The sequence below is a fragment of the Aristolochia californica genome, unplaced genomic scaffold, assembly GCF_029961685.1.
Source record: "Aristolochia californica isolate CCGP_79_NKW_82.1479 unplaced genomic scaffold, dmAriCali1.0.hap1 SCAF_10, whole genome shotgun sequence".
Lineage (NCBI taxonomy): Eukaryota > Viridiplantae > Streptophyta > Magnoliopsida > Piperales > Aristolochiaceae > Aristolochia > Aristolochia californica.
This window is the reverse complement of record NW_027181771.1, coordinates 8,366,838-8,382,351: the sequence shown is the minus strand read 5'-3', so window position 1 is coordinate 8,382,351 and position 15,514 is coordinate 8,366,838. Positions and strand designations below refer to the sequence as shown.

Here is a 15,514-nt window from a genome sequence, read left to right as displayed (position 1 = left end):
TTTCTTCCATTATTATTATTATTGTTCTCATTAGTTTGGAATTAAGGCATTTAATTCTTAACAGTAGGCACATGATGTCTGATGGATAATGCCCTAATCTCAACAAAAGGATTGAAATTCACCACAAAGGTATTTTTTGGCATTATTGGAATGAAAAACTAGGATGTTTTTACAAAACTGAGTTTTTATCATGGCATGAAAGGACTTAAAATTGGAAAATTCTCAGATCTGTCTTTGAACAAAAACATGTGACTCAAGTAAAATCATTCACAAATGTGACAAAATACTTAACTTGTGAAATATTCGAGACACTTAATGGTCCCCATACATAAGAGTGAATTAAATAAAAGGGATCAACACCTTTTAACTTTAGCTCAAGGAGAGTTTTTGGTCCTCTAGTGTTTGCTCAACTAACATACTTCACAGTTTCAACTAGATAATGTTTTTAAAATAGGAAATAATTGTTGACAGATGACCGAACCGGTTGTGCCATAATATTGCATCAATCTGAGAAGTGGAAATTGCAGTCACCGAAGGCAAGTCCAAGTAAAAAAGATCCCTTGTCCATGGCCTCCACGAATCACTTGCTTCATTTTTACATCCTAAAAAACACAAGAAGACGGTGAGAAGGTGATGAAGCAATTGAAGTGTTTGGTGAGTTGGCTAACAGAGAATAAGTTTAAAGGAAACTGGGGAGCAAATAGGACATCAGTAAGTGGAAGCAAAGGTGTAACAAAGGAGGATCCTTTCCCAAGAACTTTGGTTTGGGATCCATCAATTATGGTAACAAACTTTTTTGATAAATAGGGAGACGTGGAATGTAATAGACAATTGTTTCCTCTCAGTTTCTCAGAGGCTCCTACGTCAATTATCCAAGATGAAGAGGAGGAAGTGGCAAAGAGATTGCCTGAAGCGGTAGTGCCAGTAGTAGTGGAAGAAGATGCAAGAGTTCAAGAACTCACAATCTTCATCAGTTGTAGTTTGCTTGCTTTTTTCAAACTCTGGTTTGTCTTCATTTTTATCAATATGAATCAAGGCCTGCTTAGCAGTGGCCCACTTTGGTTCTCCATGCAACTTCCAATAGGTTCCCACTAAATGATTTTGTCCTCCACAATGACTGTAGACCTGGTTATCAGACCTCGAAGGACTAGAGCTAGTCCTACCACCACTGGCTCGGCCTCCTCTGTAATTTCTACCATGCCCTCTAGTGGTAGAGGGTGCACCCATGTTACCTAAGTACATGGCAGAGTTTACCACAATGTGAGTGGTGGAGGAATGGACTGGTATTCAAAGTAAGGTGGCATTGATGTCATCAAAGGATGGAAGTGTCGAGGAGCTGAGAATTTGAGTCTTGGCCACCTCAAGGTATGTTTTGATATTTGCTAAAATAATGGTAGCTGCTAAGGCTTCCCGTTGTTTTTCTTGAATTGATATATCAGTGGAGTATGGCTGAGAAATGTTCCATTTCTAAATCAGCCCTTGAAACTGTGCCAAGAACTCATGTAGGTTGTCCCCTTGTTCGGTATTAAACATGTTCTGAATAACATTGTACAATTTATGGAGGTTCGTTGTGCTAGGGTATAACTTCACATAGAATCTCATATCTATTTGCCTATCTCAAGGTGGACCATATTAGTAGCCACATTCTCATCCATGCTATTGATCAACCAATTGATTACCAATGAATCATTTTTTAACCACTAAATAGAGGAGATGTCTTCCTCATCAATAGGTGGAGCTAGTTTACTAAGATGGCCTAAAAGGTCCCGTATAATGAGAAACCTTTTAACTGACTATGACCAGCACAAGTAATTAGATAAGCCTTTCAAGGTTATAATGATAATCTTGAGAAGGTCACTCTTACCCCTGTTTGTTCTTCAGCCATTATAGAAGAACCAAAAAAACTTTACTTAGAGGAGAACCCGAAAGGGGACACCAAAGAAAATGTAAAAAACTTTTTAAGTCAGGTTATGGGTAAGGGAAGCACCATGAATGAAATCAATAAGGAAACCACAAAGAGTATGAACCAACCAAAGAGAAAGGAAACTAAGATCAACTTGGGAAGAAAGAGCTAACTATCTCGGATTGGAACCAAGTCAGGAAAGGAGGAAGATATTTCCAAAAACAAGGAAATCTTTACAGCAACTAATCATGCACTAAATAAGGGGAGTGCATGCTGGCCAAGAGCAATAAATAGAGAAGGCATGTGATGTTTGTTCACTTAGGAAAGATACCAAGTATATTTACCAAAAAATAAAATCAAGGGATATCTTCCTTCAACCAACCACTTTCCAATTAAATTACAATACCTTCCTTTAGTATCTTAGATGCCACTTCAGAAAATCAATCTCAATCTTAACTTGCCTTAATTATTTTAGGCAAGGGGATAATTGAGGTGGTGAATCAGTAATCATACCAAAAAAAATCTCAGATTTCTTGGAGATCTTCTAAAGAAGGAACATTTCCTTCAATTTCCTTTTCGCACCAACAACTAACCAAGAAATCCATCGTTTGTAGCCTTTTTTCTCAAAAAAAAAGAAAAAAATTAGTTAGGCTTTCTTGTCTTGTCTCACGTGGGATATACTCCAATGAGAAGATCAAGGTATGTACAATTACACAAAAAACCAAGAGATCTCAATCAATCTTGTGGATCTTCTAAAGAAGAAATTTTCCTTCTATAAGTCACGTGCCAACTAATTATGTAATTCCAGCATTTTCTTTTCAATTTTTTATTTTTAAACATTTTGGAAAGAATGAAGAGAAAATATTTAATGACTAGATCCCTTCCAACGTGAGAGAACAACATATAATTTTTCAAAAAAAACTGTTAGGTTCTTCCCTTGCCATGGATCAAGTCACCCTTCTTTCCTCTCTTCCCTCCATGGATGATCTTGACGTTGGAAGAGAATTCTTGTTTCTTGAACGAGTAATGGTGGAACTCAATTAGAACGAAGGAGCTTTGGAGGAAACTCAACCTTGGACCTCAAAGGGAGAAATCCGACCAAGACCTCTGAGTGAGAATCTGACCTGTAAAATATAATTTTCTCAATACTTGCCTCTCTTCTCCTTCACGTCCCCCTAAATAGGGTTGAGGACGAAAATATAAAGATGAGCCATAGGTCAAGTGGTTCACGCCACATTACACTGAACCAACCCAAAGTAAACCAAACCAAATAAAGTAAACCAAACCGAATTGAAATTACATGAAAGTAAATTGACATAATTTAATTCCTATGCCTACGGATAACTCGTGATGCTATGGAGTCCATAACATCACCCCCCCTGGAGAAAGAGCTTGTCCTCAAGCTCAAAGTATGGGTAGAGGGTGCGAAACGCCGCTAATTGCTCCCATGTCGTGTCATTGGGATCAGCATCTACCCATTGCACTAAGATCTCCCAATCACCCTGAATACGGAGAGTTTGTAATACCTGTACCGGGGTAGAAAGTACACGTCCCTCATGGAGTGGGGGCAGCGGGGTGTGCAGCAAAGGCGAATCACCTTGGAAGGCCTTTAATTGTGAGACATGAAAGACGTTGTGAATTCTGGCCTCTGGCGGAAGCTGCAATCTGTAGGCCATTGTCCTAATGCGGGCCATCACCTAAAAGGGACCATAATATTTAGGAGAGAGCTTGTGACGTTTGGAGGCTGTCAACGACAGCTGCCTGTAGTATTGGAGACACAACCAAACATAATCTCAAGGAGAAAAGAAGACTTCCCAGTGCTTCTTGTCATAATATTTTTTCATAGAATGTTGTACCTCCTATAAATGAGTGCGCACCTCAGTGATGAATGTGTCTCTTTCAGCTAATGCTTGGTCCAAAGTGGCGACTTTAGAGGCCCTTGGTTCATAGGCTAAAAGATGGGGAGGTTCTCTACCATATACCACCTTGAATGGGGTTGTGCCGAGTGCGCTGTGGTAGGAGGTGTTGTAACAGAACTCAGCCCAGGCGAGCCACTTAACCCACCTCTTAGGTGAGTCCCCCACGAAACAATGGAGATACTATGAATGGTTCTGTTGACGACCTCTGTCTGACCATCAGTCTGCGGGTGGTAGGCTGTAGAAAAGGCTAACATTGTGCCCTGTAACTTGAAGAGTTATTTCCAGAAGGTACTTGTAAAGATTGCATCCCTATCACTGGTAATTGAATTAGGCATCCCATATAAGCGAACAATGTTATCCATAAAAAGTTGAGCGACCTGAGTTGCAGTGTAAGGATGCGCCAGAGGAATGAAATGCCCATACTTAGAGAAACGATCCACCACTACAAGGATAACAGATTTACCCGACGAAGAGGGAAGTCCATCTATGAAGTCCATAGAAATATCAGACCAGACCTGTGACAGAAGCAGAAGTGGTTGGAGTAACCCAACTGGACTTAATGTTTCAGCTTTAGTCCGTTGACAAGTCTAACAAGTCGCCACATAATCAGCTATACTGTGCTTCATGCCCCTCCAATAAAATTCCCTACCGATCCGGAAATATGTTTTTTGTCGGCACTCATGTGTACTGTCATGGAAGGAAGCTAAAATGCTATTAATCAGAGGGGATGTGTGGTGTAGAAAAATTCTATTTTTGTAGAGGACAAGATTGTCCTGAATTCTCCAATGGTTTGCCGCTATCCCCTGCTGGATGTCCTGGCATATGGAGATAATATCCGGGTACTGTTGTGCCTCTTCCCGTATAGAATCCAACAAGAGAGCTCTGGGCTGAATGATGGCATTTAATTGCGGCTCTGGAACGTCCCGGCGAGATAAGGCATCAGCCCCTTCAAACTTCCCAGTTTATACTCGACAGAAAAGTCAAACCCCATAAGCTTACTTAACCAATGCTGTTGTGGTGAAGTAGTGAGACGCTACTCAAGAAGATACTTGAAGCTGCAATGATCAGTGCGAATCAAAAAAGAATGTCCCCATAGATAAGGGCGCCAATGCTGTATAGCTTTCGCCAATCCGATCAATTCCCTCTCATAAGCTGCCAACTTGTGGTGGTGTTGGCCCAGTTGACGGCTAAAATAAGCAATCGGGTGGCCCTGTTGGTGCAACACTGCGCCAATACCGCCCCCCAAAGCATCACATTCCACTACAAATGACTCCTCAAAATCGGGGAGCTGCAAAACTGGGTTGATGATAAGGGATATTTCAATTGCTGAAAGGAATGATCTACTGTCTCTGACCAGGTAAAAGCATTTTTCTTGAGGAGAGTGTTGAGCGGAGCTGCAAGCTGGCCATAGCTACGAATAAATTTTCTATAATATCCAGCTAGGCCCAAAAATCCTCTTAAGGCTGTAATAGATGTAGGAATAGGCCAATCTGTGACCGCCTGTATCTTACTATATCTTCACCCCCGTTGCTGAAATAACGTGACCCAAGTATGCCACTTCTGATGTGCCCATAGAACATTTTGACCGATTTAAAACCAAATGACGTGAACGTATAAGAGAAAATACTTGGTGAAGGTGCTGAAGATGTTCTTCCCAGCTGTTGCTATAGACCAAAATATCGTCAAAAAATACCAATACATATTTTCTCATGAGAGAGGAAAATACGTCATTCATGAGGGCCTGGAAGGTGGAAGGCGCATTTGACAGACCAAATGGCATTATGAGGAATTCAAAATGGCCGTGATGCGTGCGAAACGCTGTTTTCTCCACATCTGATGGATGAACTCGGATTTGATGATAGCCAGATTTCAAATCGAGTTTAGTGAAAATAGTAGCTCCATGTAGCGCGTCTAACAACTCATCCACCACTGGAATAGGAAATTTATCTTTAATCGTATGGGCATTTTGTTGGTAATCCACATAAAACCTCCATGACTTATCATGCTAGCGGACTAGTAATACCGGTGAAGAAAAAGGAGACCTGCTGGGCTGAATAATACCCTGTGCTAACATCTACTGGCACTGCCTTTCAATCTCATCCTTCTGTAAGTGAGGGTAACGATACGGACGCACCACTACCGGCTTGGTACCCGTTTTCAAACGGATACGGTGATCACAGTGCCTAAGTGGCAGTAAGGCAGTAGGGTCTTGAAAGATATCTTCAAATTCTGTAAGTAAGTGAGATAACTTACATATGTTTGTGGACTGGACATGGGCAACCTGTAGTGCGCAGGTGAGTGGTGCTTGTGTGCCATGCAATATAATCTGATGTTGGTCCTCTATAAAAGACATGGTCAGAGCTTGGAAATCCCATAGTATTGGTCCCAACAATTGTAGCCATTTAATTCCTAGCACCAAATCGAATCCTGATAGTGGAATCACCAGAAAATCTACAACAAATGCATATCCCTCAATATCAAAGTGTGTGGCTGGTGATATGCCTACACTAGTAATTATAGCCCCATTGGCTACTGATACAGTCTATTGCTGTACTACTAACCCAAGTTGTTTTGCCGCCTGCTGACTGATGAATTTATGTGTACTGCCCGAGTCAACTAAAGCTAGTAACTGTAAATGATGTAATTGGGCCTTAACCTGCATTGTGCTTGAACTACGTAGACCAGTCATAACGTGAAGGGAAATCTTTGGACCTTCTTGGTCAGTTTCCACAATTTCCTCCTCTGGTGGTATTTCTTCTCCATCCTCCCACAAACATATACTGAATAAGCATTTGCAGTGGTGTCCAATGACATACTGTTCATCACAGTTAAAATAGAGGCCCTTGGCCTTTTTCTGGTCCATTTCCTGTCTAGTAAGTTTTTTGAAGTAAGGAGCAAGTGGAGCCGAATTAGAGATGTTTGGGCGTGGGGCTGCACTGTCTCTAAATCTTGGGGGTCCATAGGAAGGGTTTGGCGGTGAGGCATTGTGCCTCCCTAGCCAAGCTGGTTTTCTGACCAGTGACTTCTTTAGAACACGCTGCTTGTGCTCAATTGCCCTGGCTAAATTCATAGCGTGGTCTAAATCTGTAGGAGCATGTAATTCAACTTCTAATCGCAGAGCTTCTGTCAAACCAGCAATAAAAATATGAACATACTGTGTGTGGCTAACAAACTGGTTTGCTCGGGCTAACCTTTCCTGGAAGGTCTTTTGGTACACCTCTAGTATTCCAGTTTGTTTGTAATTGATTAATTCTCCTAATGGATTGCTAGTAGTTGGATGACCAAATCTCATCATGCAAGACTGTCTAAAAGTTGCCCAATCCTGAACTACTTGGTCATTTCGGAATTGGTGGTACCATAAAAGCGCTTCATCGAGCATGTGGTAGGCGGCCAAATACACTTTCTAATCCGCAGGTGTTTTTGGATGATAAAAGAACTGATCACACTTGGCTAACCAAATCATACGTAGGAAAGTCAAGTTTTAAATACATGGGCATAGTGTTTGGTCCTTGAATGGCAGGCCCCAGATGGGGATGGTGTTGACGCATTGGTGGTTGTGGGGGAGGTGGTGGGTGGAATTGATGGTGGTCGGTTGGTGGTTGGGCTCGTGTATCATGGTCCTCTTGTCGCCGGAAGAGAGCTTGGATGGCAGCATCCATTGATTTTATTGCCTCACGCAAATCAGAGGTTGTTTGACGCACCTCTTCAAGGGCATGAGCCTGGTCATCTGTCCTCTGCCTAGTATCTTCCACTAACTGTCTCAAATTGTCAGGGGAAGAGGAATCCCCAAGGGTGCACCTGTCTGATAGCAAGATGTTAGGTTCTTCCCTTGCCATGGATCAAGTCACCCTTCTTTCCTCTCTTCCCTCCATGGATGATCTTGACGTTGGAAGAGAATTCTTGTTTCTTGAAAGAGTAATGGTGGAACTCAATTAGAATGAAGGAGCTTTGGAGGAAGCTCAACCTTTGACCTCAAAGGGAGAAATCCGACCTAGACCTCTGAGGGAGAATCTGACCTGTAAAATATAATTTTCTCAATACTTGCCTCTCTTCTCCTTCACGTCCCCCTAAATAGGGTTGAGGACAAAAATACAAAGATGAGCCATAGGTCAAGTGGTTCACGCCACATTACACTGAACCAAACCAATGTAAACCAAACCAAATAAAGTAAACCAAACCGAATTGAAATTACATGAAAGTAAATTGACATAATTAATTCCTATGCCTATGGATAACTCGTGATGCTATGGAGTCCATAACAAAATCGTGCACCAAAGCAAGCATCTTCAATCTTCACGATTTAAAAAAAAAAAGAACTAATTGAACTATGATATCAATATTCAATCTTGAACATACGTAATAGTTTTTCAATCATTAAACACCATGGAACCATCAATGGAATAACAAGGTTTAATTCATCAAACAAAGAAGTAGAAATCCACAAATTGCATCAGTAAATAAATGATCTCTTTAACCGAAGTTTTGTGGACTCAATAGCACACCGAGTCACACAATGAAGGAGGCAACAACAACTCACTCAATAGGATTTATTTCTTATATTACTTTGAGTAGAATTTATTTCTTATATTGTTTTAAGTAGGAGTTATTTCTAATTACTTTTATATGTAGGGGCATTATGGGGAATTATTGTAACCCTAACCCTAAAACTCCATGACGTGATCTATTTAAGGGAAATGAATGAATGAAATAGTAAGCTTTGAGATTTTAAAATAACCTAGTGTAAATAGGTTAAGATCACCTCTTGATCTCGAGTTTAGGGTTTACTCCAAAAATCCAACCTATCCTTCACCCTCCATTGCCATCCATCTTCACCCAAATTCATCCACCATCATCCCTATTAAGAAAAGGAGCTTCTTGCCCCTTTTCCGAGTCCAAAGAGGAGGTTTATCCTCTTTCTCGGCAGCAGCAACAAGATAGGCCTCAAATCCTCCCTTACCAAGCAGAAAAGTGAGGATCTTCATCCTCATATCTTGAGAAATCCTGGTGCAACGTGGGAGCTGAGCATAACAGCAAAGAAGAGGTAATAATCTTTCACAAACTCGTGCTTCAAGTTAATTCAGAAAGTAGGATTGCACTCTTAGCTAGAGCAGCAACAAAGAGGGCCAAACCCTCTTTGCCGTGAGCAAGAAAAGAGGGTAGCTTGCTCTAACAAGCCCAGCGTTGCTGTGGGATATCCTACCTATCACAACAACTCGGTAAGACCATCAAAAAAGGAACTTTCCTCCTGGCCAAGCACTGGTCAAAGAGAAAGACTCCTATACAAACCCTTGATATGAAGTGAGTTTAAATTCTGAGTGCTGGAGTCTCAAGTTTCACGCCGTGTTACTCGATCCAGGACCTAAGATTATAACAACTTGGTATCAGAGCAGGGTAACATGGGGTTGATATCAGAAATGAAGAAATCAAAATCAAGATACAAAAGATAGAAGATAGCCTTGAAACAACACAATCAGTGTTGGGGAAGGTTTGTGGTTTAGAAGAAGAATTGAGCCAAGCCATCAGCAAGCTAACGGAGTTGAGGGCAGAGACACATCAAAGTCCAGAGGTGAGAAAGGTTGGTTAACCATATCACAAAAGAGAGGAGCAGTGGCCTGGGCGCACTGCTGTCCAAGGACCCCAACATGGAGGCATAGTTCCAAGGTACACCAAGTTAGAATTTCCCTCTTTCAATGGTTCAGTTGATCCCTTAATTTGGTTGCATAGATGTGAATTTTTTTTTTTTTTGAATCGAGGGACTACTAAATAGGATAAGCTGCAACTAGCCTCTTTCCATATGACAGATGAAGCCATTTTATGGGTTACTCAAGTAGAAAAAGAGAGACCAGGAATGATTTGGGGAGAATTTAAAAATCTATGCACAGTTAGATTTGGCCCTCCCGCAAACAGCAACCCCCTGGGAGAGTTAGTCCTAGCTGAAGGATAGTTTAAAAAACATACTGACAACTTATGATAAGATAGATCAAAACACAATTTGACAAGCTCTAGTTTGTCCATGATAATCAGCTGATTGATCCCAATGTCCCCATTTCAATTAGTTATAATGGTTTTAAGTCAGGACCATCAACCTACTTGTTTTTGCAAATTGATCACTAGAAGAAGTCAAAATTGAAAGACAAGGAGACTGATCAAGTTTTGAAAGTAAATTCCTCTTGTGTTTGTGAGTGCCTGTGGATCTATCCATGGGTACCCTTATATAGCCATGGTACATATACTTCGAATGTCCATACATTGCTTTGCACATATTGAGAGCTTGAACCCCAAAATTCGTTCACCATAAGCTCCTAATCCACCTCGGATGAGTCCTGATCCAGCATCATAGAAGGTATTCCCAAAGGGGTTAGGCTGAGGATTCAATGGGGGCCCCTGCATGCCAGCTTGGCTTCCCATATTCTCATACATTTCTGTAGACAGTTCCAAATTGAGAAGAGGTCAGTTTAACCATGATATGGACAACATATATTGAAAAAAAACTGTAAATTCAGCAGGAAAAAAGTCTCATTTCCTTCAAGACAAGGGAAAAAAGAAAGAAGGGAACAAAGCTATGCCAAGAAAAAATAAGAACTCACTCTGAGAAACTAAAACGGATTCTTTTCTTTTAAGATGTGATAAAATTTCATGAATCACGACAGCAGCATCTCAACTGTACTGGATCCGTTGTACCACTCCACCTACATTCAGCATTAAGAGACTCATTTTTAAAACATAAAAAAAATCTCTATCTCAATTAACTGTATTACCACCTGAAGTCACATTCTTCAGAAAACTATCTATACAAGCCCTTAAAAACTAAGAGAGAATTCGTCTTTTATGATACAGATGAACATTTTCCTCAGAATTTATCGAACAATACAAGCACATATTTTAGCTCTCTCGATACCTTAAAATAGTAAGAGATAGTATGTTAGGATCTTGATGTTATCTCAGTGATAAAGAATTACTTAAATGAAATGCAGAACAAATTGAAGCACTCCATCTGCCGCAAACTCATCCAATAAAGACAAACTAACATACGAAAGCATGGATAATTGAAGTAGAGTTTAGCATCCTAGAAGAAAAGCACACACCGTACATACACTACATTGCGAATTCTTTTAACGAAAATTTTCAAAATCTGCATGCGTAGTCTTTTTAGGCTACACAGTTCACTTGTATATAAATATAATCCAGCGCGTTCTGTAAGTGGAATAACAGTGCAACCAATTGGAGTCATTCAGCAAGGAACAAAAGTGAAAAACCCCTATCAAATTGAAAAACTTGTCACCGCACCACATCCTGACGCTAAAATCAAACGACAAAACGACGCACACAAACAAGATCAGCGAAGAACTTCGAAAAAGAAAAAGAAAGGATCCGAAAAAATATTGAGATATATTACATAATTCCGCAATCCAAGCTTCAAACTCTGCAAAAGAAAGAGATTGTTTTACCTCCGGATCGGTAATCCTAACGAACAAATAGAACATGAAAGCATCTATCATAAAAAAATATCGAAAAAAATTGAGAAGAAATTACCTCGAACAGATGTCCTCGTCCGACGTCTACGGCGAGGATTTTTGTCCGACGCCTGCAGACAGAGAGAAGGAAGGAAGTGGTCCGATCCAGGAGGATACGGGACGCAGAGAGACGGTGAAAGTTGTGAACGCGTGAGATCTATGCAGAAGAGTGAGAAATTTGTAATTAAAAGAATAAATTTGGACCGTCCGATCAATATTGATGACGGCACTAAGAAAGCCCGGTAGAAATTGGAAACTACAGTTCCTCTCTGATTATTCTTACCAAACGAATTTGGAAAGCGTTGTTCCGGTGCAATTATTTTTACCAAAGCCAGAAGGGATGAATTTGGAAACTGCAGTTCCAATATGTTTACTTAGCTTTTGGGTATAAATAAGGGACCTAACTCAGCTTCTCTTTCATCTCAAAACTTAGCATTGGTGTGTGCACGAGGGTACTCATGGAGGTTGTGGCGACAAGACTTGCTCGAGCGGCCATTGGGCTCCTGATTGGAGTGCTGTTTGCTGGGTGGATGCTTCTGTGGGTAATATACCCAACAAGCTATTACATGAAGTGGCAGGCTATGATCACTGCTCGAGTCGATTCCACATATTTTGGGACAGAAGGTATTGTTCTTCTGTAGACACAATGCTCATTTGCTACTTTTTTTGTTTCAGTTTCTTTAAAATCTTTCTTTTCTTTTCTTTCTCGAACAATTTTTACTTGTTATTGTAGGGGCGGACCTATTGACGTTCGTGTTACTTGTTCTGTTCATGTCTGTTTTGGGGTGCATCTATCTCCATCTTGGCAAAAATATTAAATCCTGCCAAAAGAAGAGGTATGTAATTCATCTTTGCCTTCCCGTTCTTTGTTTTTCTTCCTCTATGGATCAGTAGTTGTATTGAATGGAAAAGAAATCCATAGCGGAATACTATTTGATTGAATCTACATGTATTCTCATTATTTAATTGCAGTACCGGGGCTAAGAGTGGAGCCAGCAGTCTTCTTTCTCTTTGGAGACGACCAGTGCTAGTGAAGGGTCCTCTTGGAATCGTTTCAGGAATAGAGCTGACCTTCTTCGCCATGTTTCTTGCACTGCTTGTCTGGGCTTTGACAATGTATTTACACAGCAGCTATGCCAAGATGAATGCTACATCTGCTCACCATCAGGGCGAGAAACTGTAAGAGATCTAGATCAGTATCATATTGTGTTATTTATTCTAACCCGTAAGAGAAGTTATAAGATGACTGATTTTGGAATGTATGATTTGGTGGGAAGCGAAGCTAGAAAGTGCAGGTCTCCGATTAGGCCTCGTTGGAACTATCTGTTTCTCCTTTCTCTTCTTCCCCGTCACTCGAGGATCGTCTCTGTTGCCATTGGTGGGACTCACCTCGGAGGCCAGCGTCAAGTATCACATATGGCTTGGACATATCGTCATGGCCCTCTTCACTGCTCATGGATTATGTTACATTGTCTATTGGGCTGCAAAAAAACAGATTTCTCAGGTACATATATCTGACATCTCGATTTCTTCTTCTGAATATTTGCACAAATTCTATCAATCGAGTCGACTCCATGATGATTCCTGACTTTTCTTGTTGTTGTTTCAATGGAGCAGATGCTGAAGTGGGATATGATTGGAGTGTCGAATGTTGCAGGCGAATTAGCTTTGATTTGTGGGTTGCTCATGTGGGTTACCAGTTCTGGAAGGGTGAGACGAAAGATGTTCGAGGTCTTCTACTACACGCACCATCTCTACTTTCTCTTCTTCTTCTTCTTCATAGTCCATGTCGGCACCTCCTTCTATGGCCTTGCCATTTTTGGACTTATTCTTCCTAGCATATACCTCTTCTTGGTCGACTGTTGCTTGCGATTCCTGCAATCTCGACAACGAGTTCGATTGCTCGCCGCCCGTCTCCTCCCTTGCAAAACACTCGAGCTCAGCTTCTCCAAGAGTCCAGGGTTGACCTATTCGCCTACGAGCATAATGTTTGTAAATGTGCCGAGTATTTCCTGCTTACAGTGGCACCCTTTCACAGTCACCTCCAATAGCAGCTTGGAACAAGATAAGCTCAGTGTCGTCATCAAGAGTGAAGGACTCTGGTCACGGAAACTATATCAGATACTCTCTTCTCCATCTCCGGCGGACCACTTGGATGTTTCAGTAGAAGGACCTTACGGATCACCTTCTTCTACCAACTTCTTCAGGTAACTGTATGAAATTTTGTGCTCCATAATTCAATTTTGTCCGTTAGTATGGCTTCATCCATTAATTATCTGATTAACCTTGTGAATTTTTCTTCAAACTATAGGCACAACAAGCTTGTGATGGTAAGCGGAGGCAGCGGGATCACTCCATTCATATCCATCATTCGAGAATTAATCTTCCAAAGCTCAACACTCGAGCAACAACTAGTACTACCACAAGTGCAGCTCGTTTGTATCTTCAGGAACTCAGAACAACTCTCCATGACCGACCTCCTCCTACCTCTCGCCGGAACTGGGTGTGATATGTCCCGCTTGCGGCTGCTAATCGACGCCTATGTAACTAGAGAAGGACCCAACAGTGAAAACAACAAGCAGAAACATCTCCAGCGAACCTTGTGGTTCAAGACTAACCCGTGTCATGCCTCAATCTCAGCTGTTTTGGGTCCCAACGGCTGGCTTTGGCTTGCCGCAATCATCTCCAACTCCTTCGTTATGTTCCTGATATTGCTGGGGATCACCACACGTTATTATTTCTACCCAATTGACCACGACACTAACATGATCTTCCCTCACATCTCAAGATCGTTGCTCAACATGTTGTTCATCTGTTTATCCATAACTGTTGCATCTACTGCTGCGGTTCTATGGAATAAGAAGCGCAGTGCCATGGAAGCGATGGTCATCGAAGATGGGTCGTCGTTCAATAATGGTGACAAAGAATTGGAGAGTCAGCCTCATCAGTCACTCAGTCAATCCGTCAGAGTTCACTATGGCAAGAGACCGGACATTGAAAGTAAGCATATACATAACCAAACTTTATTTTCTTGTTTATTTTCTAATCCTCTCATGGTAATGACGACTGAAGCTCCGATTTAATTTCCATGGCAGAAATACTATTGGAGTCATGTGATGAATCAAGCGTTGGAGTATTAGCCAGCGGGCCAAAAGGGATGCGGCAACGTGTGGCAGCGATCTGTTCTGCTGGTTTGGCTGATAACCTGCATTTTGAATCAATCAGCTTTAGCTGGTAACGACAGATCGGAGGTGCCCCATTAATGAGATGAAAATACTAAGCAAACCTTGAAGTGAAGCTAGATTACTCTTGAAGAGCTTGTTAACAAAATGTGGAATAATCTGGTTCTATCTTGTAGCATGCCTTAGACGGTGACCTTTATTTAACATTTCCATGCTTTGATTTTTTTATTCCTTTCCACTTCCAACTTAGAATGAGTTTAAGAGAGATGTTGTAACTAATTTTTTTATTTTATTTTTATTTTTTGGTGAATAGAGGCAAGGTTTACAAACTTTTCATTATTAATCTTGTTCATGTTCCTCTCTCTCTCTCTCTCTCTCTCCAAGCAACCTTTTATACATTAAGAACCCATTAACCAGTATATATGTTAATTCCGTCAATGAAAAATATATATTTGAAATTATGAATTAAGTCGAAACTAATGAGTGGTTGTGGGTGATTTAATTAAAAATTATTTTATAATTTATATTATTTAATTAACATTATTATCGATGTTATAAAACCCAATAATACATTGGGCCAATCTAATCCGAATCAACTGTGTTTGATTAGTGGTTAAACTAGTGTCGATGTTACTTCAAAACAATAAAATTATATAATTAAATTGTGAGATTTTTTTCCTTAATCTTTCTTGGTTCAACCATAGAAGCTCAAAACCTAACCCAATATGGGGATTGTGTACAATCTAACCCTAATCAATTGGGTTTAATTATCGTTTTACCAATAATGACATCACTTCAAAATGGAGTAAAAATATATATGTATATTGAGAAGATAAATACTATCATTTTATTGAATTGCAATGAAATAATTTTTTTTTAATTTGTAGACCATTGCTATGAAATGTTTTTCATGCAACAAGGAAAAAATTCCCAACATGAGGAGGAGGAATACAATGAAACCATCAAGTGGATTTGTAGGACAAGTCACCAGATTTT

The 15,514-nt window shown here is 40.5% G+C and overlaps 1 protein-coding gene and 1 long non-coding RNA gene across 2 annotated transcripts; one reads left to right on the top strand and one right to left on the bottom strand.

Moving 5' to 3' along the window:
* Positions 1-9,763: 9,763 nt before the first annotated feature.
* Positions 9,764-11,493, bottom strand: LOC137942736 (uncharacterized). Its single transcript, XR_011110587.1, has 3 exons — positions 11,356-11,493; positions 10,410-10,511; positions 9,764-10,244 (listed from the first exon to the last, which is right to left on the bottom strand). It is a non-coding gene; the product is annotated as an uncharacterized lncRNA (long non-coding RNA).
* Positions 11,494-11,794: 301 nt separating this feature from the next.
* LOC137942871 (ferric reduction oxidase 2-like) lies at positions 11,795-14,574 on the top strand. Its single transcript, XM_068788593.1, has 7 exons — positions 11,795-11,960; positions 12,070-12,172; positions 12,309-12,505; positions 12,614-12,840; positions 12,954-13,543; positions 13,648-14,336; positions 14,432-14,574. The coding sequence occupies exons 1-7, from the start codon at positions 11,795-11,797 to the stop codon at positions 14,572-14,574; spliced, it is 2,115 nt and encodes a 704-aa protein (XP_068644694.1).
* Positions 14,575-15,514: the final 940 nt, after the last annotated feature.